The 27,937-nt window shown below is 42.2% G+C and overlaps 1 protein-coding gene and 1 long non-coding RNA gene across 3 annotated transcripts; one reads left to right on the plus strand and one right to left on the minus strand.

Annotated features, from left to right (window-relative positions):
* On the minus strand, positions 1-18,299 carry LOC123352510. The gene is made up of 4 exons (XR_006574196.1): positions 18,194-18,299; positions 10,807-10,977; positions 7,401-7,486; positions 1-298 (listed from the first exon to the last, which is right to left on the minus strand). It is a non-coding gene; the product is annotated as an uncharacterized LOC123352510 (long non-coding RNA).
* On the plus strand, positions 18,270-27,854 carry ZBTB43 (zinc finger and BTB domain containing 43). Of its 2 annotated transcripts, XM_044992735.1 has the most exons (3): positions 18,271-18,461; positions 22,653-23,885; positions 24,247-27,854. In XM_044992735.1, exons 2-3 carry the CDS (start codon positions 22,676-22,678, stop codon positions 24,264-24,266), a joined length of 1,230 nt encoding a protein of 409 aa, XP_044848670.1. In that variant the 5' UTR covers positions 18,271-18,461; positions 22,653-22,675; the 3' UTR covers positions 24,267-27,854. The 2 variants fall into 2 exon arrangements, with proteins under 2 accessions (XP_044848669.1, XP_044848670.1); XM_044992734.1 differs by having other exon boundaries at positions 18,270-18,461; positions 22,653-27,854.
* The last annotated feature ends 83 nt before the right edge of the window (positions 27,855-27,937 follow it).

Raw genomic sequence — 27,937 nt, forward strand, 5'->3', positions numbered from 1 at the left:
ATCAGAGGACTCCCATAAGACAGGAAGAATAGAATTGTTCAGGATTAACACAAAATACTATAATAAACACAAAGTACATTCTTTCTTGATTCACAATCCTTATATAACTTTTAAAAACCAGTGAGACATATCAGAGCTGAACAAATGTTAGCATTGTACTGGCAAAAACATAGCTCCTCCAGTGGTGCAAAGGGTCCCAAAGCTGGCTTAACCATTTAGCTGTAGATTCTCCTGGTATGGGGAAATCCATGGGTGGTGTAGCGTTGGCATAGGCTGCTCTGTGATATGACCCTTACACCTGAGGAGGGGGGTGTCAGATATATGGTGGGTAAAGGGAGTGTAGATGAAACAGTCTTCAGCCAATGTAATAGCTCCTTGGGCCCACTGCCCCTCAGGTAAGCTGCATCAGTGCAAGTTACTTTTTGCACTGGCACAACACATTCTTGCACCAGTGCAGCTGCATTCATGTAGCTACACTGGTGCAAAACTCTCCAGTGCAGACAGCCCTTGTACTTAAGAGGAAGGATGTATTTGTTAAATATTCAACTGAGGTACAAAAAGAACGTACAACACACATTACCTGAGACCCACCTCCCCAAGACTTTCTCCAGCAAAAGCAGGCCATTTTTTGTACATCAGAAGCAAAAAATAAAAAGGGACCAAAAACATTTGACCAGACTGTTCAGTGCAATCTGCACCAGACACAGCATGAGATAGAGCAGCCTAGGTTAAACCGTTTTAATGTACGGTACTACATACCAGTTATCTACCTATCTAATGTTCTTAGATGGCTCCATCACCGTAGTAGCTGAGCACCTCGCTATCTTGGATGTATTTATCCTCAGAACACTCCTGTAAGGTAGAGAATTACTCATATTCCCCTTTTATAGATGGAAACTGAGGAACAGAAAAGCTAAGTGACTTGCCCAAGGTCATAGAGAAAGTTTGTGGCATAGCAGAAATGTGAACCCATGTCTCTCAAGTCTTAGAATAGTGGTCTAACTACTGGACAACCCAGCTTCTCACTAAGGAATGGCAAAGCAGAGTTCTGCCTCACACCAGTCGAAATCTCAACTAATTCCAGTCAGAGCCTGGCACAAAGGGATAGGATCCTAACAGAGTATGTCCTTCCATTTTTTTTTAAAAAACCATTGTAGAACAACTTTAGCATGGTTAGAAGTTGATGAGTGAAAATGTTTTTATGTGTTTTAATTTTTACAGTCATTAAAAGTGAAAACAACTGGGAAAAGTTTTTGCAGCAAAATTTGACTTAATTTGCAGAAAATGAAACAATATCATACAGGGAACTGTGATTCAGAGCACCTTGAAAAGGTAACCAAATTCACTTGAATTGTATTCTATATTGTCTATGATGATCCCACAGGGTAATGGGATATCAAATACAGCCAGTCACAAAAGTGACACTGTGGAGATTAATGTCAACTTTTATCTGTCACTTTGACGAGTTTTCTTGTGTGAACATGAAATTTTAAAGGCACAGCGTCAAAACAAAATGAAAAAGCCGTAATGCTCTCAATCTACTGTTCTCAGAGGGATAGAGCAAAGGAGCAGAATATAGAAAAATCAATGTAATGATCAAAACACAAATATGTGCCATTCCCTGTCATTTTGCCTGTTTGCTTTTATCTGCATGATGTTTTTTAGACCCTAAATCAAGAAACAATCTGGCATTTAAAAGTAAAAACTCAAGGTAGTGCTAATATTTTTAAAGAAATTATACTGACTCCACCTCTTGCTGGATTTAAACATGTAACTAATGCTGTAGTCAACCTTATCATATGAACAAAGAAGTGCAAGAATGTCCAACAATTCCATAGTGCTCCTTATGCACTTTTGGACCGAGGTCAGGATTGACTTTCTTCTTTTGAAAATCCTCCATGGGCTTGTTACAGGATCTCTGCAATCCCTTTCCTGCTCTGTTACTGGGGAAATTCTGCACTACTGTCTGTGTGCATAATCAATGAGCCGTGCATATTTTATTTTTTTGCACAGAAAAAAGCTTCTGCCAAAATATTGTTGCTGTTCTGCCTTTTTCCCACCAGAGGATGCTGTGGCACAAGAAGAGCAGCAGCTCCCAGCAGACAATAACTTCTGCAGTTCTGCCCTTTGTCCACCAGAGGGTGATGTGACGGTAGAACACAGCAGCCACTCCCAGCCAGCTAGGGAAGAGAAAGAGCCTGCCTTCTTTGCAGTGCCTGTTAGGCCAGGTCAGGACACAGGGGCTACGGGGAGACAGACAGTGTGGGGTTCTGTGAGGGTCAGACAGGGGTTCATAAGGGCTAGTGGGGGAGGACAGATTGGGGCAGTGGCTGAATGGGAGTGGAGGCACAGAGCCACAGCGGGGAGGGAGGTGCAGGGCCACATGGCGATGGGGGAGGGGGTACAGAGCTACATAGGGACAGAGGGTGACTGAGTGGGGGCACAGAGACACATGGGTATGAGGGGAGGAGGTACAGACACACACAGGGATAGGGGAGTGGCTGGGTGGGGGCACAGAAACACATGGGGGATGGTGGAAGGGGTACAGAGCCACATAAGGACAGGAGGTGGCTGAGTTGGGCACAAAGACACATGAGGACAGGGGAAGGAGGTGCAGAGGCACATGGGGATGGGGGAGTGGATTTCTGAGTGGGAGTGGAGGGACATATGTGGACAGGGGGTGCAAGGACACAGTGGTGCAGGAACACATGGGGACAGGGGCAGATGTGCTTGACTGAATGGGAGAGGCTAGGGGTCAGCCAGGGTCTGCAATGGGGGAAACTCCCTAACAATATCCTCCCACCCCCCACATAAAACCCGTTCCATACTTTTCCCACCAATATCCAACACTCCAAGTTCACACAAAGGCTCCTTCCCTGCAATTTACTTCCTTCTCCCTCAGCTCCTCCATTACCCCTGACTGCCCCAAGCCTTTGCACTGCTTCTGAGAGGTGCAGGAAATACTGTTCTGTATTGTAGTTTAAATGAATTATTACTCAGAGTGCTGTATTAATATGCCTAGTAAGGAATCTGTTTGTCAAAAAACACTTCCTAAATCTTTTTTGTTGTCTGTATTGCTGACAGGTATTTTGAAATAAATGACCAAAACCAACAAACTGGTGTGATTACATTGTGTTATTTTGACAAATAAAATATGTAGAATTTTAAAATATTGTGTGCAGAATTTTTAATTTTTTGGTGCAGAATTCCCCCAGGAGTATGCTGTGTATGACGCTAGTACAGGTCTCTTCTATTGCTACTGGATGTGCAAGAAACTTCTCCTCTGCTGTAGCTGCTGTATGAAATGCCTTCCCTGTGCACCTCTGCTTATTTTCATATATCATCTAAAAACATTTCTCATGCATATCTCTTAATTCCTCTTTCCTTACACTACTGCTTATTATTTTCTCTGTAGCTGTATTTAACTCTGTAAAGCATTCTGAGGATATAATTTCCATACAAGATGCTGTACTAAATAATTGTATATTGTATTAAATAATTCTTTTCCCTTTTGCCTATTGTACTTGTATTATAAAACACCTCTTAATTTCTGAAGGATGCTGATTCACACTGCATGTAAATATGGAATACTACACAGACACACGATGCTCCAAGTTAGGTGCACACACAGTACTTGTTGATATGGGTGTGACTCCTGCCCAAAGCACTCACCCAGCCCCAGTGGAACTGGGCTGCCCTCTCCACTCTTTGCATCTTGTAGTATGTTTTATTTTCTCAATTTATGTCAAAGCAACTCTCTTTAGCAGGGGTGAAAGTAAATTTGAACTCTTACAGGTAAGGGGCCGGCTTTACCCACCAGAAGGTGCAGGGCCTCTGGTGGAAGGGGCGGGGCTGGGGGTCACCATCCCCCAGCCAGCCCATCCGTGCTTCCTGGCCCGCGCTGCCCGTGGCTTCAGCGGCGATTTAAAGGGCCAGAGGCTCTGGCCGCTGCAGCAGCAGCGGCGGCTGGAGCCCCAGGCCCTTTTAAATCAGAGGGCAACGACATTAAAGTGCTATATGGGCCGGTACCGGCAGCCACTTTTTACCGGTAGGCCTTACTTTCACCCCTGCTCTTTAGTGTAATGATTTGTGACATGGGGTGGGATTTTCAAAAAGCCTGAGGGACTCAAGAGCACACATCCCATGTATTTCAGTCACAATGAACTCTCCTACCACAGCAGTGATAGCACCACTGCCCCAGCTGCCCTTTTTGGCCCAGGGCCGCCCAGAGGATTCAGGGGCCCTGGGGCAAAGCAATTTCGGGGGCCCCTTCCACAAAAAAAATTGCAATACTATACAATACTATATTCTTGTGGGGGCCCCTGCGGGGCCCGGCGCAAATTGCCCCACTTGCTCCCCGACCACGGGCGGCCCTGGGAAAAATAAACCTTCTGCATCTTGGCACAAACCCAGTTTTGAGAAAACTTCTTTACAAGGTATCACTGGTTCTCAGCATCAGCTAGTGCTAAAAGGCACTAAAGCTCATTAAAAGGGTTGGACAAATATTTTCTGTCAAAACTTTTTCTGGATTGAAAACTAGGGGTTTTTAAAAAGCAGAACAAAATCACGGACAATGTCTGCTTTCCTTCAAAATTTGTTGTTTTTTTTTAACTGAAAAGCTGAAATTAGTCTGCCAAAACCTGAATGTGGTTTGAGGTTTCAGAAGTGTGTGGCCAAATATTTGCTGCTTGCTGTGATTGTTTAAAGAAACAATAAAAAAATTCTGCTTAAAAAAAATCCAAAACTTTTTAACCACCTCAGCTTGTGACCAAATGCCTTAACCCATCCAGTCAGAGATTTTTCCAGGTTTCTGATACTCTGCTGGCTTCCTTGACTCATATCTGTCTCCATAATTTTGGGTTCATTTAGGTTAGAACATAAGAACATCCATACTGGGTCAAACCAAAGGTTCATCCAGCCCAGTATCCTGTCTACTGACAATGGCCAATGCCAGGTGCCCCAGAGGGAGTGAACCTAACAGGCAATGATCAAGTGATCTCTCTCCTGCCATCCATCTCCACCCTCTGACAAACAGAGGCTAGGGACACCATTCCTTACTCATCCTGGCTAATAGCCATTAATGGACTTAACCACCATGCATTTATCTGTTTCCTAGAGACTGGCTCCATGGGGTCCCTCACAAACTGGAGATGGTTACTATGGGTTTGTCTTTAGTATAGCTTATGTACATACTCCACGAACTGAGCATTTGAGCTTGTTCCAGAATCTGGGATGAGCCTATGTTGTGAAAACTGAAATGCTCAAAATAGCACATGCATGTGAATGGACACAGGGTGCTAAAATTAAATTAACCCAGGGGTTCTCAAACTGGGGGTCAGGACCCCTCAGGGGGTCACGAGGTTATTACTGGGGGTCACGAGCTGTCAGCCTCCACCTCAAACCCCGCTTTGCCTCCAGCATTTATAATAGTGTTAAATATATAAAGAAGTGTTTATAATTTATGGGGGGGGGTCGCACTCAGAGGTTTGCTATGTGAAAGGGGTCACCAGTATAAAAGTTTGAGAACCACTGAATTAACCCCTCTGGAGCCTCAGGGAATGCAGGGGAGGGGGGGGGCCTCCCTTGGTAGGGTTGGGAAGGATATTGCTCTTCTCATGTGATCCCTCCCCCAGTGGCTAATTTTAAATGAAGCTACCCTCCCCTGACGTGAATCTCCCTATGGCACTGAAATTAAAAATAGATAATAATTTGGCATTTGAGAAGCGAAAGGGATGGCAGCCCTAATGGAAAAGCTAACAGCTTGGCTCTTCTGCAAGCCTCAAACTACTGAATGAGCTTTAGGGTAGGGAAGGCTGTGCCTCCCAAACAGCCTGGCCCTGCCCCCTATCCAACCCCCACCCTCTTCCTGCCCCCCGACTGCCCGCTTCCCTCAGAATCCCAGACCCGTCCTGCTCCTTGTCCCCCTCACCGTCCCCCAGAGATCCTCCCCAACCACCACCCCAGGACCTCACCCCTGCTCCCTGTCCCCTGACTGCCCCGACCCCTATCCTCCCCCCCCCGCTGAGTCCTGACAGACCCCCGGAACACCCACAATCCAACCCCCCCCATTCCTTGTCCCCTGACCGCTCCCCCTACCTCTGCCCCCTCCCTGTGCCCTGACTGTCCCTGGGACTTCCTGCCCCTTATCCAACCCCCCGGCCCTGGCCTCTTACCCCTGGCTCCCCCCTCACCCAGAGCCACAGTGCATCCAGCAGCGTCCCCAGACAGCTACAGCATGGCTCCAGCAAGGCCTGAGCCCCTCCCCGCTCAGAGTCGCGTGGTAAGGGGGCGGGGCAGTGAGCTCCAGGCTGAGCTCAGCTCCCTCCACTCGGCTTGGAGCTCACAGCCCCGCCCCCTTACCACGCGGCTCTGAGCGGGGCGGAACTCAGGAGCCTCGCCGGAGCCCCGTTGCACCGCTGTCCAGGGACGCTCCTGGATGGGCTGAGGCTCTGGGAGAGGGCCGGAGACGGGTTTGGGTCGGGCTGGGGCTGGGGAGGGAGCCTCAGCCATTCTCGTGGGGGCCCCTGTGGAGCCCGGGGCAAATTGCCCCACTTGCCCCCCCGCCCCGGGCGGCCCTGTTTTGGCCTTCTGCTCGGCCTTCTGAGGGCAGCCTTGGTGCCCATACCACTAACCTAGAGTTCATAGGACTCTGATTCCAAGAATGTAAGGGATGTGTATGCAGGGCCAGTGCAAGGATATTTTGCGCCCTAGGCAAAACTTCCACCTTTCGCCTCCCACCCCCATCCCTCCCCCCAGAGCATCACTTATTATAAACTTTCAAAAATGAATACTGCATAATGTGGCATTGTTCCTTAGAATTAATACACATTCGGACTGAAAATGTATTAATTTCATTATTTAGTCTACATATTTAATGAAAATAAATGAATAACCTGACAGAGTGTGGGGCTGGCTGGCTTCGGGCAGGAGGGTGCGGCAGGGACTGGCTTGGAGGGCAGGGAGGAACCACCCCCCAGCATTCACCGGCAGCGCGGCAGGGGCTGGGCCTCTGCACTTCCCCCCGCCAGTGAGTGCAGGCCCGGCCCTGCTGCAGAGTTCAGGGGAGTGGGGGCAGGGCGGGGCTGAGCAGGGGCGGGGGCCCTGGGGAAGAGCCAGAGCAGCAGGGAGCAGCGCAGTGCCCCCGGTGGCCGGAGGAGGAATGACATCACTTCCCGGCCAGCCGGAGCTGATCAAAGCCGCAACACCCCCTCACACAGCAGCGGGAAGAGGGTTACATGTTTAGCCGGCGCCGGGTGAGCATCCCAGACATTTTGGCCACTGCTTTTTGGCGCCCTCAAATCTTGGCGCCCTAGGCGGCCGCCTAGTTTGCCTAGTGGTTGCACCGGCCCTGTGTGTATGTCTCCATTGTAGAGTGAGAGTGGGGCACATGATGCACATACCTGGCATACATTTTGTCCATCGATAATGTTTCTGCAGGTTGTAACTCGTGTTTCAAAGAAGGATTTAAAGAGCTGGTTGAAGAAGCCTTTGGGAAGAATATAGCAGTTTAGGGCCAGTTCTGATTTGGGTACGCATTAAAAGATTAAACAAGAAAAAATCCAAATAAAACTACTGGAAAATGTTTATCGTTAGTGTTAATTCCTGTTTTATATAATAGAAGGGGATAATAAAAGCAATCTGAGCACAAAAGAAACCTTAGCAAACAACTGTAAGCAGTCATTGTCCCTCATAGGCAAGAAACCTACAAGCACACAGACACAGCCTATGAAACATGGGTGTCTGTCTTAAGAAAACTGGCTGAAGCTGTTAGATTTGCAGAATACAACACAGTAAGTTTCATGGGGCTGCAGCACTACATCTGACCTTTGAAGTTAACTTAAAAATGCTTTATTCATGGAATAATGATATAGAGAGAAACCATTTGATAAGCACCTACAAATGATGATGTTAAATAATTATATGTTGTCATATGATGAGACAAAGATCTTGGTTGAATTATTATTTGAGTTTATCCTGTGAAATTATCTGAGAATTATATTTCTGTGAAGATAATAAACAATATACTTCTCAGCATCTGAAGTTAATAAAATAGGTGTGTAACTATGTAATACAACATGAATGCAGCTTGCGGGAAAAATACATTCTGGTACTTCATTGTAACCACATTAAATTAACATTAATGGAGCACAAAGACTTTAAGTCCTACCACTATTATACATAAAATTGTTTGCTTTCTGTGTCTTATTCAAAATTTGTTGCTGATTACCTAAGCTACTCACGTGTGACTGTCAACCAGGTGTTAATTTACTCCTCACCCATCTTCTCCTTAACAAGGAAGTAATGAATAAGCTGAACTGGTGACATCACAAGTAAAAAACACTGCCCACGTGTTTTTATGAGCAAAACACCCTCAGTACCTGATATGCAATCGCTATGAAATAGGCAAAGCTGGTACCCATTTTTCTGCTGTAATGTGTAAGAAAGTTCCCTCCCCATTAGCAACATCTTAATGAACTCCAACCTCCCTGCATCCACTCACCTTTTAGAAAAAAAGACAAGGTAAGCAAGGCATGTCATACTGGCAAACTGTATAACTTTGTGTTCTAGTGCTGACCTATATGATCTCTTCTAAAATAATTTACTATCCTATTTTTCGTTTTTGCACTAGACAATACCATGTTCTCACTGGGAACTAAACTTTGCTACATACAGTACATAAGGGATCTATCTTACTTTCTACAGGCATTAAGGGGAAAGAGAACAGCAACTAATAATCACATGTGACTGAAGGTTGGTGAACTATCTTAGATAAAATAAAAACTGATCTGAGTCTTTGCCCCAGATGCAAATTAACCCCTTTCTGAAGATTAAGGGGAAATAAGGCTCTTCTGCTATTTCTGGCCCAGCCAAAATCAGGAATTACTGCAAAATACAACAAAAATCCTGACCTCACAAGATTCCTAGCCTCATTTCTAGAGTAACAAGGGCTAGGTATGTTTGGATAAACTTGCCTGAAACAAACTTCTGAATTTTGGAGATTCACCATTTGCTACATATCACATGCTATAAAAGCTGGATACATTCCCATCTGTGTTATTTTCCAGTTGTTGCATGTATTCTGGTAATATTGTCAGAAGCAGCAGAGAAGGCAGCTGAGTTTCCATGATTGTTACCAACTCATGTGTCTTGAGCTTTGCTGGGAACGCACAGTTCTAGGGCTAATTAGCTCAGTTGGAAGGAAGGAGGACCAAAATACAAACTCCAGACTTCATGCAACAGTATTCAAAATGCAAACATTTAAGGCATATTAAATTCTGAACAGGTAGGACTAGATGCAAGTTTTGTAATTAGAACTCCTATTTCATATTTTACTCAGGACTTATAAAAAGGTCAAAGAGTTATTCTAAAAGGTTTCCTGGCTCCCTTGTTCACAAATGAAGAGCCTGTTCTAAAAAACCCTCTAGTTTCCAGGCTTTATAGTAATTCTAACATGTCAGAGTTTACATCTTTATAAGCACGCATTAAATGTAGGAACATATTATAATTCTTAATAGCATAGGGTTCAATAAATATAGATTGCAAAATAAACACGATTACAAAGGATTTTGTTTCCATTGCAATGTTTGTAGATCTTCGCTTTATACAATTATTATTTACCCATTGAATAATACACTCCAGCTTCCTAAAATGATCAGGAGCTGTATCAGCAATTGTGCTGAAGTTATGTGAGAGCCATGTTAATGACCAAATATGAACTAGGTTAAGTAAGAAGTTGTCCTAGCCTTCAGCACCATCTACTGTTTTACAAAAGTCTGACAAGTATTTCTGTTTTGCCAAGCTTCTCTATCCTTACCTCCCTTTCAGAGCAGACTCAGGTCCAGCCAGAGACCTTCAGACATTGTTAAGTATTTTCAATAGCTCTTCCTAAGGTGAAATCCCTGAGCTATCACCTAGCTGGGGGCAGGGCATTCTCAGGGAGGGACCCGACTCTAGAATTTGTTTTCCCCCAACAGAGCAAGAGATCGAGACCCTTATGTAGAGGCTGAATGGCCTGTCCACTATTAATTCAGGCTTTTCCTGAGGGGTTGCATTGAGCAGGGAGGGCCTTCTTTTAATTTCTTTAGCATTGGGGAATTCTCTAGTATTATTGGCATCATTTTAGTGTTACGTAGTTCAAACAGTTTAGTCGTAGTGTATGTGCCCCTAGAAACACAGGATAATTGGAAAAATAAATAAAATATTTTTATAATTAAAATTCTGCATCCCTATCTAGATCAGTGGTTTCCTTAATGTCAATCTATTATTAAAAGCAAAGTATGCAGGATGTCTAAAGGCAATCAGCTAACAAGCACAAAGAGTCTTTGTCTGTCTGCGTGTGGGACACTGCAAAGTAATGTTCTGGAAATAAAAACTTTGGTGAAAGTGCCTTAAAAAATAAATTCTCAAACCTTCCATCCTCTGATTCAAATCGAGTTCAGTCATTACTATCTGACGTGTTGAGTGGTCCACGACAAGGCTCTCAAGTTCCTAGTGTATTTTGATCTGTACAGTGGTATACTATCACTATTACTGCTATTTAGTATCCTTGAGGGGAGTCTCAGTAGCGAGGCCAGAGGATGAACTCCCTGTTAAAACTGAAATTTCCTCTCACCCCCAGGGAAATTCAGAGCACCCTGACAGAGCAGTATTGGGAAATTTGCATTGCATCTCTACTGTGAATTTACCAAGCCTGCCAATCCTTTAGTATCCTTTTATTTGTGAAAAAAAATGACTCTCATACATTTTCTCACACAGTATTTAGCTAAGATTAAAAGGTGTAAAAGGAAAACCGAATATGAAACTTACTTGGATCAAAAAATCATTCAAATCTTCCCAGCTGACCGAATGGGCCTTTATCTTGCTTAAGTCAAAAGGTTCATAAAGGGGAGGCAGCGTCAACCTGTTTTGCAGCTGTATCCCCAGCCACACTTTACGGGGAAGCCACAGACTCTACCCAAAGGAGTTGTTTTATTTAATCTAAAAGACAAGAGAGATTAGGAGTCATAAAATCAGGGCACTTTAGCTTCTGCAAAATGTCAACTAAACAGCTTTCTCTCTCATGTAATAGTGTCTGAAAATATATTAACTTTTTTTTGAGGTTTGATTCCTTATAGGAATAGTCAGTGCTCTACAGTCTAGGTACAATCCAGCTAGCCTTACAGTTATGAACTAGCTTAATATCCTGGCATAAAACCACTATCACAATTGCCACAGGCTTGTTTGGAAAGTTCAAAGTAAGTCTTTGATCTATGTTCAGACTATATTTTTTTCATATGGAATCCCATCGTATGTTTGGGAAGTTCTTATATGTGCTTGCCATATGGCCAAGCCAGTAGTTTCATGGCAGCATGCTTCTGTGTCATGAGGGGATCCAGGTATATGTCCTTTGTTCAGTCTCTTCCTCCCAGGCTAACAGGCTTGCAACACTGTTGGGACAGCACACTCAGTTTCTGTGTGAATGTCTACTACTGCGCTCTAGTGGCCTCTTCTTGCTTTAATATACAGCTCTCTTGACCTGCTCTGGAGAGCACAGTGGCCAAACCTCCTTACCAGGAAAGAGTGACCGCGATACTAGGGTGACCAGACAGCAAATGTGAAAAACTGGGATAGGGGTGGGGGATAATAGGAGCCTGTATAAGAAAAAGACCCAAAAATCGGGACTGTCCCTATAAAAGCAGGGCATCTGGTCACCTTACACGATACTGATACTTGAGGATCAGACATGGGGGAAATAAAGAAAGGAAAGTATAGGAGAATCTCCAGTGAAATGCTGGGGAGGAATCTGTTTTCATTGACTATTTATATTAAAAATTATCTTACCTCTACCAAATCAAGCTGGAACAAGAAAGACATTGTTAACGTTAAAGCAATTATGCTTACTGCTTGGCTGCTAAATGGATCACTTAATGCAAAGTAGATGCAATGTCAGTGAATTTCCCACCATTTCCTGACTTTTCTGTTTTCAATTTTCTATTAAATTAGGTGTCTAAGTCATATACAGATAGAGTAGGAACTGAGCCTTCAAACCACTCATCAAAACAAAGTTTTCTTTTGGGACAAAATTAATTTAAATTTGTTAAACTCTTAGGCACTATGAGAAATCGTATAAGATACTTTGTGGGTATTACTTTTTAAGTATTATTTAAACCCAGTCATAAATGATAAACATCTGGTAGAAATTAAGCGCTGGCTTCTCACCACTGAGTCCACCTTTGACTTCAGAGAAGATAGTTTGAAAATCTATTATCTGCATTTATATGACAATAAGCACCAGTGCAAAAATAAAACTAGCAGTAGAGTTCGAGTTCAGCCCGCCTCCGCTCTGGGGTTTCGGCCGCTGGCTCCTGCCAGCTGGGGTCTCAGCCCGCTGCCGGCCTGGGGTTCCTTCACCCAGGCCAGCAGCGGGCACTGGGTGGGACCGGTGGTTGGACCCCATCCGGCAGAGGAAACCCCAGAGCGGCGGTGGGCTGAGCAGCTCAGCCCACCGCCGCGTGCCATCAAAACTCGGCCCACATGCCACCTTTGGCACGCGTGCCGTAGGTTGCCAACCCCTGCATTGGTTACTACAAGGTTCGTCAGAGAGGTATGACAGAATTTCCCCCCAATTTAGTGCATGATCTCATACTCACTGTAGTCAATAGGCAGTGGATCAATCACTTATTTGCCAGGGTGACTAATGCAAAAGCAGCTGCATTTTCACACAGTGCAATGGGCAACAGTACTGGCAGCCTCCTGTGAGAATCCAGTGATGCTGGGACTAGCCTCTAGGAGCACTGGGCATGTAACACAATGTGCACTTCCCTCACTCTTCTAAGGCTAACTTACTTCATTTATGCAACCGCTGACACAAAGTTCTCACCAGATATTTGCCAAGCTGAGAAATACAAAAGATATCATTATTCTTCTAATTTTTGTCTTGACTCTTTCTCTGTTGTAGCATTCTACCATCTAAGATACACTTTTCTCTTCCTTATTCCCCTTCATTCAAGAAAGGGCAAGTAACCTAAGCTCAAATCCTGAAGCTTGGGAGATATCAGGGACACCTGATTGGTAGACTGTCCAACTGGGGATACTTAATGAGCAGAGCAGCTGCTTCTCTATCCCTCAGAGACCATCTTTAACAGCTTTTATCCACTGTGGCAGAGACCGGAAGTTTGAGTCAACTCTCAGACTTTTTTCTTATGGCCAGAAGAGCAATATCTCAGTGCCTCAGGAGCAGCTTGCAAAACATCTGTTTTTTTAATTCCATCATTCTTGATCTTCTTGACATAAAAGAATTCTAAAAAATAATCCTGTTCTAAATCTCATGCTGGAATAGAAAAAAGGGACAGTGTAATGAAAGTAAGACAAATCTGGCAAGTTAGTCTCATTTTGAAAGAAATATCTTATATTGGTCCATCTTTATCTATGTCATATATACCAGTGGATTAAGGGCTGGCCAAAAGGGGCATTTGCTCTTTGCCAATATGTGAAAGGAACCCTATTAGATTTAACACCACATTGTTTTATAAAAGATATATAGTATTGTTCTATTAACAGTGATGAGTTTACTGTACATTCAGTTTGTGCTGTATTTCTACCAACGGAGTTCCTGCAGAATGATTCTTGGTTCCAGCCCATTAGGAATTGACGAAGAAGCCAAGTTAATCTAGAGTAGGGGTCTCAAAGTCCCGGCTCGCAAGCCATCTGTGGTCCGAGAACCTCCCCACTGTGGCCCGCGGAGAAGAGACACATGCAGCCACGCTGCCAGCAATGTCTGCTGCAGGCGCCACCCACCACAGCTCCCATTGGCTGGGGGAGAGGGACAAAGATTCCATCACTAGTTGCAAGGCAGAGTGAGTCATGGAGGCAGCATCATTAGTTGCCAGGCAGAGTCAGCCATGGAGGCAGCATCACTTTTTTCCACAATGAATATAAAGAAGTCAAAATACCGAACACACCTATCTGATGCACACCTTGCTACAATCCTGAAGGTTTCAACTGCTCAGTCAGTGAGGCCAGACATCAACAAACTGAAAGCGTTGCCAGGTGTCTGGCAAAGACTAAAAACTCTCTGGCAGGTGAAGAATTGTATAAAGTTGTATGACAGTTTTATTATTTCTAAGAACTTCAAAATTAAAAATACAATATAAACGTTTTCTTTTCTGAACACCATCTTCAGTGACATTATTGGCCCTCTGGGAGGATTTGAGGACTGGCACTGGCCCTAAGGTAAACTGTGTTTGAGACCCCTGATCTAGAGAAACTGAGTTGAAGAATGTAAGCATAATCTATTTAGGACATGGAGAGGAGATATTATGGGATCTAGTCGCTCCTTAATGTAAGTAGTTTAATTACAGACGCTCTCCGACTTATACAAGCGTTCCGGAACGCCTTGTGTAAGTCGAATTTTGCATAAATCAGGAACGTATCTCCAACAATTACGCAAAAAAAAAAAAAAAAAAAAAGCTTACAGAACTTATGGAACTTTTCCTGTAAGTCCAGTTTTCCGTAAGTTGGGTTTGCATAACCCGGGGGAGCGTCTGTATAAGAAAGTAAGTATAAATAATAATTATAATAGTAAGAATTAAAAATATAGCCAAGAGTTTTGGAAGGGCTATAAATCCTCATGCTTCAGAGCATAAGCCAATCACTAACTAATAGGAGGTTAGAAAGAAACTTTCCGTTTGGGTAGGTTATTCCACAACTGCCTGCTGAAGGGTTTCTTACACCTTCCTCTGAAGCAGCTATTACTTAGGTATCGTAGGAGACAGGACGAGACGGATCACTGGTCTGATCAAGTATGGCAATAATTCCTGTGTTCCTATTTCAGTACATTGAACAAGAGTCTAAATGATATGTGTCAGGAGAAAGGTTTGTCTGTTTTGATGCCTTGTTGGACTGAGCCTCTTTTCCAATTTAAACATGTGTTTTTTAAACAATCTTCTTGTTTTTAATACACTTGGGAGGCATTATTTACCACACAGTTAAGAAGTTACGGTGTATATATTAGGTTCTGCCCCATAAAATGATTTAAGCCCTTAACAATCTGATGAAAATACAATGCTGTCTTTAGTTATTGCCCCAAAATGTTTGGTTTGCAAATTCAATTTTGCATAGCTAATTTAATTTACTTTTTGCTGACTTTTACATTAAGCAGAATAAACAACCACACCTATACTATATATTGCAAATTTGTATCTGTGTGGCAACCAAAAATATTCTTAAAATTATCTACTGCACTCAAAGAGCAGTTGGAGATAGTGAAGAGAAGCTTGATACAAATCCCTATTATATTTTATCTCATGCACTTTCCCTCCAGGGGATTCTAAGAATATTTAGCGCCTGGTGAATAAAAGAGATGAGCAAGCATGCCTCTCAAAAATCTACATTTACTCCATGTCCCACAAACCTGGTGCTTTTTCACTCTTACTATTATAAATTACAACAGAAATGTTGTATGAGGGAGCTGAACTTACAGTCAACAGTTGGTGATCTGATGTCCTGCACACATTCCAGAAGTTTCTAGATTCAGTTGAATGAAGCCACTCCTTACAGTACACAACTTCACTTGCTCCTCCCTCTTCAAACTCCACTGACAATTCATTACACTCAGTAATACATCCCTATCACTATCTACTCACCCAATTTCCCTCTAGGCTTCCAGATAGTTCTCTAAGTTTCCTAATAAAAAATCCCACTGAGTTTATTTTCCTAGGGAAAATAATCTCTCCAATCTGGGTTTCTCACAATATTGCCTAAAGCCCATCACAGCAGAATACCACTAAGATGTCACGTAGGGGAAAAACTTTATTTCAGCAGCAAAAAAGAAATCCTGTTTTACCTAATAACAGACAGCGGGAGCAGATCAGATGGCAGTCTGACCTATAAAGGAGATCTGCATCTAGAATTGGGATCTACCCAGCCGCTGCTAGTTTCCAATTTATATTCAGATACAATACTACTTAAAAAAACAGAAAAACTGGAGTGTTTTCATCTAAGCCCAAATCTGCTTCAATCACCAATTAACACAGTACCAAGGAATGTTCTGTTGTTTAAGTTTTAATATCTTGAATCAAAGAATATTTAATAAGCCAGGAAAGTGCCATGCACAGTGAAAGCTAACAACAAGATAAAAGGGAAATCAGAATTTTGGCCACATTCGCAACAATTTACATTACACCTCTACCCCGATATAACGCGACTCGATATAACATGAATTTGGATATAACATGGTAAAGCAAAACTCTGCGCACTCCAGTGGATCAAAGCAAGTTCGATATAACGCGGTAAGATTTTTTGACTTCTGAGGACAGCATTACATCAGAGTAGAGGGGTATTTTATTTACAGACTCTTTGGCACTGACTTGTAAATTATAAATTATTAAAGTGTCACAATGCTGGGGTTTTTTTTTAGTAGTTCTATGGTGACATAAGCTTCAGTTTACTCTTGGTCTGTGTTATCTGTTCACTGAAAGGGGAATGAATGCCCATTGTGAAGGGAAGATAATAGCTTCCACGCTTGATGAGAGGAGTTCTAGGGGAGCAGATTCCCTGACATGAATGCCAGTGTTGGCCCCCTCCTTCAGTGGAACCATGTTGTTGCAGAGGAAATAAAAACAGTAATTTAAAAGAGTGAAAATAAGCAAAGGCAGAGATTACAAGCAATTACATCTTTTTAACTGAACTGGGATCACATGGGCTCCAACCCTGCAAACACTTATTCACATGCCTAACTTTAAGTTCCCCTCCACAACTGAACTCAAGTCCATGATCATCTCATTGCACTAGTCCTTTCTCTCTTTTCTGCCTCCTATTGTTTGTTAAACCTAATTGTTGAATTTTGTCTTTAATCATGCCTCAGTTCCGCACCCACACGCAAAGCACCACTGACTTTGTTTAGTGGGTACATATCCATGCATATCTGCTTACAAGATTTTATGCTGTTTGTGGTAGGGACTGACTTTTACTCTATGTTTGTACAGCACCTGGCACAATGAGGCCCAGTCCTTAGTGTTGTCTCTGGTTCCTACATTATACTAATGATAAATAACAGTATTAAGTTCCTATGCTGAAGTCAGCCAATCTACAGCAAACTGAGCATTTCCTTTTATAAGGCAATTCTTGTAACATAGCCTTCTCTGTTTTCTACAACAGACTTGGGTGGAACTGGGTCATAAAGTTTGTCAGGGATAAGTTCTAATGAATTTGCCTTATCTTTGGAGCCTACCTATCTGTCAAAAGGAAAGATGAAAGCCCTGACTCTCCACCAAGAATCACACACACAAACCCTGTGCCTCCATGGTGGCCCAGTGACACCAGTAGTACTCTTCACAGACACAGATATTCACTGCCACAAGTTCCTTCCAAAATCAGCTATAACTCTTTACTATGGTCTTCTTTCTCATTCAAATTTGTATTGTGAGTGATTTTATATCAGAACATGACTGAAGTTAAACTCAATACTTTCCTAGCCCAGGACAACAAGTATGAGAAATTGGATAGCTCAGAGACCACATCTGCTCTTCTCAGCTGCCTCTTATTATCAGCAATATCCCTAATTTTGAGCACAAGTTTATTTACTTTATTCCTTATCAGAGTAAGACTGAAGTAGAACATGCAGACAGAGAAAAGCAAAACTATCAGCTCAAACTGCCCCTAAATTAAGGGATGATGTATCAAGGGCATGAGCCGTCTAATCATTAATGTCCCAGGGGTGTAAATTTACATACATTTCAAAACAAATAAAACATCCCTTCCCTGAAGGGCTTCCAATCTAAACCATTCTATATGAGCAGGATGTCTTATTTTTATCTTATAACCAGGACGGGAACAGAAAATACCAAATTTTCCACAAATTATGTCCCTAAATCTACACAGGCTTCTCTGCATCTCTTAAGTCTTTACGTGGTGAATATTTTCTGTATCCAGTTTCCTTTTGTAAGTAAATTAAACAAAGCGCTCGAGGTAAGTGACAGAAATAGAGCTGGAAAGGCTCCTTAGACAGACATGGAAGCAAGGTAGTCCAGTGGGCTGGAACGTACAGACCCTCCGTTCTATTCCCGCCTCAGCAACCTGCTTTGTGCCCTCAAGCAAGTCCCTTCACCTCTCGGGACTGCCATGTCCCGCCCCGAGCCCGAGCCCGAGCCCGGCCTGTCCGCCTGGACTGGAAGCTCTCCAGGCCTGGGCCTGGCTCGGACTATAGGCGCAGTACCTGGGGCCGCCTGGCACTATTAGAACTGAAACAACCGCTAGGACGGGCGCCTGCTCGCAGCTCGGCCCGACCCCTCGGCCCTAGCCTGAGCCGGAACCCGAAGCCGACGGAACGGGTCCGGCGCCGCGTGACCCGGAAGCGGAAGCGTGCCCAGGGAGGAATCGCGTCCGCGCGCTGCCGGGCTGAGGCCGGGAAGTCGCGGCGGTAGCAGCTGCGATCGGAGCCCAGCAGCGGGGCCGGCCATGCGAGAGAGCCCCTGCCGCCCCAGGTGAGGCCCTACCGGACCTAGGCGCGGAGCGGGGCTCCGGGGCTCCCCTTCGCCCCCGCGCGCTGTTGCCGTGAGAGGGGCCGAGGCTTATCGCTTCGCCGCCCGCCCGGGTCTGACTGCCCGTGGCGCGGCCTGAGGCCAGCCCCGGCCGGCGCAGAGCTCGCTGTCCTACAGCGGCGCCTCCCGCTGGGCGAGCGGCACGGCCGGGGCCTCCCGCCCGGGGGCTGGCCCGTCATGTTCCAGTGGGCGCCGTCGCACCCCGTTCAGCCCCGCTGGTTCCCAGCAGCAGGAGGGGGCAGGTACAAAACAGGCACGGGATGGGCAGCCCTGTGAAAGGCCTCAGCCCAGTGCTGTTAAGGGGGCGAAGGCCTCTCAGTGGGATGTTCGTGAGGCACCCTTTAACCGCCCGAGGTGGGCTGAGTAATGCTGCCGAGGGCAAAGCTCTGCAGTGCTCTTCGCAGAGTTATGTACTTATGCAGTACTTCACAAGTAGCACCAGTTGTAGACGCTTTCCACCTTTGGATATAAAAGGGTAAATCCTTCCACCTGTGTTCAGTTCCTGGTTCTGCTATAGACTTTGTTAGTAACCTGGCGCACATCATTTAATCTCTCTGTACTTCAACTTTCTATCTGTAAAATGGGTATAACAGTTCCTTTGTCTTTTTCGTGTTTTTTAGATTGTAAACTTTTCTGAGCATAAACTCTTAATACGTGTAGTGCAGCTAATGTGCTTGAGTCTTGAAGTGCTCTGCATAACAAATAATAAAGTACCAAATTTTGTAAAAACAAGCTTATAAAATTTGAGACCAATTATTTATTTCCAAAATACATTATTCTAATAATATTTTACCTTGCAATGTTTGAACCCAAACATCCTAGTACTAAGAGTATGGAACTCTCTTTAAACAAAAGGGGGAACGTTTTATTGACGTTCATTGTCCAAGATGAAATAAATACAGTAAGGAAACAGAGACAGTAAATAATGTAAAGAAAACGTTTTAAAAATACTTTAACTTTTCATATCTAACTTATTAATATGTAAATATTTTTGTTTACAGCATGATTAAGTTGACTGCCTTTATGTAAACACTTATTTTTAATAGTAAACTTTGTATACAAAGTCAGGAAAACAGATCCCTTCTAGAAATGTTACCATGTTGAACCCATATGTAATCTGTTGTGTTCATCTTTATGGGATTAGGATGTATGCTTGTTGAAAGATGGTAGTTTATGCTAGTCATAGTAAAGCCTTTCAAAAATGCATTTAGCATAGCATTTGTTATAAAGAATAAGAATTCTTATAGTAGGGTAATTATGTAAGACAAGTTGTTCCTAAAAAATATAGAAGAGGAGGCAATGGCTGTCTACTTCTTCCTAAATAATGGCATTTTTCATAGTAAGATTGTGCAGTAGAATGACTCTTGCCTGTTATGTTGTTACTGAAGAGCTGCACTTCGGTAGCCTTGTCATGTGTTTCTGCAAAGCAGAAAATAAATTATCCATGACAGTACTGTTTCTGCATCACTGCCATGATAGGCTGCATTGGCTGGAATTCTTGCAATGGGACTAGGTTTCTTTCTTTATCTGGGATGCCTGCAGCCCTATCATAGGCATAAGGAAAGAGTGAAGGGGAATGAAAGAAGGAAAATTAGGACTGCTGGTAAATACTAAGATTAAATATGCAGACTCCGTTATACCTGTTACCTGGTTCCTACATCCCAAAAGAGCCCTCTTAGAAGCAGATACAAGGCAATTAATTGGTTGGTAAGACCTCAGAAATAACTTTCCTTCCAATAACAGATTTTAATATCTGATACTTTTATTACTAATCTGCTGGTTTAAAAGGAAATCAGCCATTCAGCATTTTGACTGGCTGGCACTCTCTATCAGTTTTTGGACAAATTGATATCAGATAATGATCACCCATCATGAGTGGCTGAAAATGATCCTATGACAATTCAGTACATGTCTGTTTGTCTCCTGTAAATGGTAGTGAGGTTAGTAGGAATGCTGATTACTTACACACAAATGCAAATAAGTATATTGTGATTTTTCACCTCCAACGAGTCACTTTTTTTTGTTAGCCTTCTAACTAAATAAAAAAGGCAAAACAATTATGCTGCTTTAATTTTTAGTCTTAATGTAGATATTTCCTTTCCCCTTATTAAATTTTGGATGGAGGAGTTCTGACAACTTCTGTTTCGAATGCAAGGTGCATCTCTGCCTCCAAAATGACCAGCAAGAGATTATATAATCATGAGTTATTGTTTGAATTGTTATGAGTGACTTGCATCATTATTCTCTGTGTGTAGTCTGTGCTTTGCATGCAAATAGTGATACTGTTTCTTTAGCATCTCCTAAATGAAATAATGATACTTGTCCAATTTTGCATACATGTGCTTGTTTGTAATAAGAAGAATGAGCTTAATCTTCAGCAAGGGAGTTTTAGGTTAGGTTTTAGGGAAAACTTTCTAAATTTAAGGAAATTCAATCTCTGGAATAGGTTTCCAAGGGAGATTGTGGAAGCCTGATTTTTTTTGAAAGTTTTTAAGAGCAGGTTAGACATCCATCTGTCAGGGATGGACTAGGTTTATTTGGTCCTACCTCAGCACAGGGGACTGCACTTGATGATCTCTCAAGGTCCCTTTCAGCCCCACATGTCTATGATTCTATGAGTGAATTGGGGCTTCTTTCCTAGATTTTTGTCCAGTCTCTGTTAAACATTAGAAGAAACTTTTTATGAAAGTCAGAACTTTGTTCTAAGAGCTAAAGATTTCAACAAGATAGATACTTTGAAGAAAATCTAAATACTATGAATTGAAAAGTGTATTCCTGTGATTGACTGTCACACTCTAACAGTTTCTTCCATTCTGTTGATCATAAAAAATAAGTTTTTCTTTCAAGTAGCTGATGCACAAAAACTTTCGGAAGCTCAAATAGCATCTGACCACACTATATCTGATTCAAGCCTGTGCTCTTTTTAAAGTTTTCAGTTACATAATCTACAAATGTATCCACACGGCTAAATGAGAGGTTAAAGTTGGCCTTTCTATAGTTCTTGACCACATTAGCATTTCAGATGCAATTATAACATTTTTTTGGTGTTTCCATAATTCCTGTTCAGGATTTGTAACCCAGTAACTTTACACCCCTGTTGGCCTATGTCTTTGCTTATAATTTGGTACTTTAAATAAAATTTTAAAATATAAATCATCTCTGTTTCTTTACTATCATGTAACAGACTTTGAGTCTGGGGACGTCTCTTCCTTTTGTAACTAAGCAGCGGAACTGTTTGAGACCCTTAATAACCTTCAGTTTATTTGCAGAGTTTAGTCTTGTTAGGTTCTAGTTTAAGCAAGAAAAACACTTAATTTAAAAGGTGCTAAATCAAGGGGTTTTGCAATAAATTAACATTTGAAAAAGCTCAAATTTTGTGTCACTGTAACAGTATTTCAGCTCCCCACTAGCAACATCTATTTCCTTCTCCTCTTAAAAAATGAGTGGCAGAAAAATATTGTTCATAATAAAGGTCACTAACTTTGCTCTATTTAGGACTCTGACAGTCACTTTCTTGCAATATGTGACTCCCCATATTGAGCTATGAAATAACATTATTTTTTAAATAACTTGAAGTGAATTATTTTCTTAAAATGGGCCAGTTTGCTCTTATAGAAAAGTTTGAGGTGATGATTTGGCTGGCAATTGGAAAACAGAATTGATTTCTCCCACTTGGGAAACTCTGGGACATTGTGGAATTAGTTAATAAGGAATGCAAGCAACCCTACTGCTGTAATCTCATCAAAATAACCACTTTTTTTACACTTGACCCTCCTAACCCCATTCCCATAGAATAACTAGCTGTACAGAATACGCAATACAGCTTATATGTCCAACCTTCATGTTTGTGCATAGATGGTGTAGCAGCTTGTGATCTTGTAGAACATTTTTAAAATCGAAAGACTATAAGGGGAATAGAAAAGGCAGAAACAGCCTGGCAGCTGTGGAGGTTCCTAAAAGTTTTGTTTCTTTGGGTAAGTAAACCCACTTATCTTAAATATGTCAGCCCACTTAAGTGTCCCTTCCTAAAAAAGGAAAGACTTGAAGATAAGAGAGTGGAATGAGCAAACTTAGCCTCATCATAAATGCTGCTTAGTTATGTTGAAACTGGTTATATTTTCCTCTCTCTTGCAGCACAACACTAGATTTGTAATGAAATGGAGTCTGGGACAAACTCTTTTCGAGTGGAATTTCCTGATTTTTCTAGCACCATTTTGCAGAAGTTGAACCAGCAGCGCCAGCAGGGACAGTTATGTGATGTTTCCATTGTAGTTCAGGGCCATCTGTTCAGAGCCCATAAAGCTGTCCTTGCAGCCAGCTCACCTTACTTCTGTGACCAAGTACTCTTGAAAAATAGCAGGCGAATAGTCCTTCCAGATGTGATGAATCCAAGAGTGTTTGAGAATATCCTTCTGTCTACTTACACGGGACGGTTGGTGATGCCTGCTCCAGAAATTGTCAGTTATCTGACAGCAGCAAGTTTCCTTCAGATGTGGCACGTAGTAGACAAATGCACTGAAGTGTTAGAAGGGAACCCAACAGTTCTCTGTCAGAAGATGAATCATGGCAGTGATCATCAGTCCCCAAGCAGCAGTAGTTATAATGGGCTTGCTGAAACCTTTGAGCTGGGCTCTGGAGGACAGCCAGACTTCCACAAAGTGCAGGAGCTGAGGGATGGTGAAAATGAAGAAGAAAGCTCTAAAGATGAGCTGTCATCTCAGCTAACAGAACATGAGTACCTTCCCAGTAATTCTTCAGCAGAACATGACAGACTCAGCACAGGAATGACAAGTCAGGATGGTGAAGAGGGAGCCAGCGACAGTGCAGAGTGTCAGTATACAAGGCCTATCTATAGCAAACCCAGCATCATGTCACACAAGCGTTGGATCCATGTGAAACCAGAAAGATTTGAACAGGACTGTGAAGGTGTAGATGCACATACTTATGATGAGCACCAGGTGTCTGAATCCATGAATGTCATTCAGACAGAGCATTCTATACAGTCTTCAGGAGTTGAAGACTTTCACGTAAATGACAAAAAGATGGAGGCAGAATTTGATGAACAGGCTGATGAAAATAACTATGATGAGCAAGTTGATTTCTATGGCTCTTCTATGGAAGAATTTTCTGGTGAAAGGGCAGATGGAAATCTAAATGTTCACAGACAAGATGTTATGATAGCAGCAGGGTATGGTGAGAGCATTGAAATGGCTACAGGAATTAAAGAAGAAACCACGCTCTCTGGATTCTCACCTACTGACAAACTATATCCTTGTCAATGTGGTAAAAGCTTTACACACAAGAGTCAGAGGGATCGGCATATGAGCATGCACCTGGGTCTTCGGCCTTATGGTTGTGGTGTCTGTGGTAAGAAATTCAAAATGAAACATCACCTTGTCGGCCATATGAAAATCCACACAGGCATAAAACCTTATGAGTGTAATATCTGTGGGAAAAGATTTATGTGGAGGGACAGTTTTCATCGACATGTAACTTCTTGTACTAAGTCATACCAAGCCTCCAAAGCTGAGCAGAATACTACTGAGATGAACTAAAACATAAGACTTATAATTGTTTAGCAGAGTAAGCAAAATAAACTAATTATGCAAATATTGTCTGGTACTTGCTATTGTGAAATTTAAGGTTTTGGTTTTTTCAAGTTCTAAGGATGTTGCTGATACAGCTGTGAGCAGACCAAATTTTTGTCCATCTACTGTCTCCACTGCAGGTGCTTCAACCCTGCCCTGATGGGACCCCTTTAGAGGTGAGAGGGAAGTTCAAATCTCCATGGCTTATTCATAGGACCCTCTGCTGAGACTGTAACTAATGAGGCCAATTGTGGTGATGTTTTTTGTTAATATATTATTGCTGTTATTTATTATGTTTCACAGTAGTGCTCAAGGGCTCTGATGGAGGCTCCATTGTGCTAAGAGTTAAATAAACATACTGTAAGTTCCAGATCCAAAACCCACAATCTTAAAGCCTCAATCCTGCAAACACTCCTGTGCTTAACTTTATGCATGAGAAGGTGGCAATAAGAGTAACAGTAGCACAAGATTGCATACGTTAGCTATGTGTAGAAATTGCAGGATTCAGGTGTTTGTTTTAAATGAATGAATAAAGGATTTTAGTTATATAGAACTTGCTATCAGCAGGGAACTGAACAGATGTCACCAACTTACTTAACATGGGTCATTAAACAGCCTTCAGATAGCTATATTTTTTTAGCGAAAAGCCACTTTTTGAGTCAGGCCTCCCTTTACTTGTTTGTTTACCCATTTTTTTCTCTGGCAGGGTGTCTGGTTTTGTCTAGTTACTGGGCCTACTTCTATTCATTTTTGTAAAGCACTTGGATATATCATGATGTGTGCTGCATACATTTAAGAGACAGTTACATTAAAACTTCATTTGTTTGTACTCCTGCAGTGTATAATGTTAAAGTCGGTTGGGCTGTCTTTCAACCTTGGCTGCCACATCGTAAGAGAACTTGTAGAAGTGTGTGTAGCAAGAGGGCATTTTATCAAAATGTTGGTTTTTTTTAAGTGCATAGTTGGTATTATTCCAACACTCAAAGCCTTTAACCTATAGCTCAAGTTTCAGATTTTCATGGCTTACTACAGTAGCAAGTACCAAACTCACTGTACAATACAGGCTTGTTTTCTTGGTACTAAAGTTTTTTGAAAATTTCTATCCTTTTAAATCTGAAGAGCTAGAGACTTGCTTCAGGAAGTTCTTATTAGTCATTGATAAACTGGCATTTAAATATTTAATCCTCTACCGTTTGAACAGTGGGGTCCATAATACATGTTCTTCATTGTTAACTACTGTGACTCTGATCACATTCAAAGGCACAAGCAGGTCAGAGCTGTTTTCTCTCCACGTGAAGGCCCTAGCTAACAAACAATTTAAATTACCCTAGTTGGATCCCTTTTAATTATACAGTGGGACGTGAACAAGTTTCAGGTTTGTGAGCAACTTCCGGATTCTTAGTTGTGGGAAGGTGGCACTTGTATGCCATGAGGAGGATGTATTATACACTGGACTCATGCTCTAGCAGATGGAGCAGTATCGTAGTTTTGGGAGATTTTGACAACCATCCAGGCTAGCGGGAATGCATCAGTTATGAAGGTGGAGATAAGATTTAAGATGCGGGTTGAAGAAGGTAGCTCAAAATGGTTGAAAGCCTTTGCATTCCTACTCAGAAGCAGTTAACGTACGATGTAGTTTATTACCTGGTGTAAGAATGAAAGAGCCTCGTTAGCATACACTGTGGTCACAATCAGAAGAGGTGAGTCTACATACATGTAGCCCTCTTCCAGCGCTGGTAACAAAATAATTAGCCAGCACCAAATGGCTACCAAGCATGACTGGCCCCAAGTTGCATCCAGATTCTGCAATCTGTAGAATCATGGAACTAAAATACAAAATGACCCATTATGTTAAAGCCACACGCATAAACAGATAATTCCCCCTTTAGCTGTTTTTCTTCTTTATCTGCTTAGCAGCCCAATTCAAAAAAATGTAATATCTATCCAAACTGTATCCTGAACATGAATGTCTGACACAAAGGTGAGCTTCATTACTTGGTGGGCTATTATTACTGCAACTCTTTTGGCATATTACTTAAACTTAAGGAAAAATGGGTTTTTTAAAAAGCTCTCAAATTTTACTCTATCAATTCTTCAGATATTTTTCATACAGAATTTTGAGTACAGAACATGAGTCCATTGCTGGCAATGGACATACAAATAGTCAGCACTAAGGAGTTCCTGCTCTTAGCACTTACTTGAACTCTACATCAAAGCAGAATGGGGGTGATAATTGCTGTCTAACCCATGTACTCAAGGTAGCTAAACAGGAATCTGTTCACTAACACTGTAACCTGATCAATGTATAGAAGCACTTTGTATTTAAAAATCTTTATACATATTTTTTACATTTAGAAATTATATAGTCCCTCTATGGTTTCTTTCCACATTTACACTCTATTTAATATTGAAATTTATAATGGTAGCAGGTTATTTCCTTGTGTGTTTACAGGGCTGTAGGCAGAAGGTTCCTGTACTTACTGGCCCTTTTCTTCCATTTCCCCACCTCCTTACCACATACAGGGAGTACTTTTTGTGAGTTTCATGGTTCCATTTGGAGGAGAGAATGCTCCTGTTCTCTTCAAGATTGTTCTAGTACAGTGGCTCATTCTTTTTCCATACTAATAACCCCCCAAAGGACAATAGAGAAGATTTGGGGACCCATCTGGCCATAGAAAAGAGAGGGTGGTTGCAAACCCCAGGTTGAGAACCCATGGTCAAATAAAGTATACTTCCATCAGACTCAGACCACGCTACAGAGCTGCCTATGAAGCCCTTTCATTTACCAGCTTGAGATGACTTTTATATGGGACTTTTAAAAGTTAACTTCAAATAGGAGTAATGTTTAGATAACTTTGAAATAGAGCTTTAAAATAATGTACTAAGAGACACTTTAAGGGTTTTATACAGGTGTAGTAGGATGTGTTTGTGTATGCTTTTAATGACTTTTCATGAATAGTAACTCTAATATCTAATCCTGTTCTACCCAATAGGTTGTGACATTTTGTGTTGAAATTCCAGCATATGTGACTATTAACATTTGTAATCCTTGACACTTGGATTTTTGGTATTAAACCACATTAAATGCTTTGGTTACAGGTAGATGTTGTCTTAATTTGAGGGGCTGGGGTAGGAAATGGTAAGTGGCTCTCCAGAATCCACACTTAACTAAAACAAGAATGGATGCAGCTTCTTCCAGAACTTATAAGCACCACTATCGGGATGGCCTTGTACAAGGGATAAAAGGTGCATTCTGGTCTGGGAAACAAGGGATCCACTTAACATATATTTTAAGGTGAATGTTATGCATTTATGCTTTTTAATTTTAGATGAGACCATTTAAAAACATAGTTTTGTTAATTTTTTTATCCTTCCCTTAAATATCCCCTCTTTTTGCTAGTAGACATTAGCAGAGGGGATGTTTTATAAAATCTGGATCATTGTAGAGAGATAAGGGGTAACCGTTTCAGAATCTTCTGTTACTGAGACTCCACTGCATGGCCTGCTGGTGGTAAGAACTCCTAAGGAGACTAAAGTTAAATTCCCTCCAATTTCATCTCTAGGTTTCTAAGACCATTGTTACCCATGGCATCTAAGCAATTGAAATTCTGATATACAGTCTCCTGGAGTCACACTGAGAAGTACCTGACTTCTTTTCTCAGTGGAGCTGTTAATCTGTCTGTCAGGAGTCATTTTTCTCCTTTTTTGGGTTTATATATTAGCATTCCCATTTTGCACACTAGTATTTTTTAAAAAAAAAAAAGCCCCCGTTTCAAGTAGCGACCATTCTTGATTGCTTCATGGACAAGCAGCGAGACCCTAGATGGTACT

The sequence above is a fragment of the Mauremys mutica genome, chromosome 18 (genome assembly GCF_020497125.1).
Source record: "Mauremys mutica isolate MM-2020 ecotype Southern chromosome 18, ASM2049712v1, whole genome shotgun sequence".
Classification (NCBI taxonomy): Eukaryota; Metazoa; Chordata; order Testudines; family Geoemydidae; genus Mauremys; species Mauremys mutica.

What these genes read in the sequence shown, in the direction of transcription:
- ZBTB43 (XM_044992734.1), top strand. Translation starts at nt 22,676, where the DNA reads ATGGAGTCTGGGACAAACTCTTTTCGAGTGGAATTTCCTGATTTTTCT.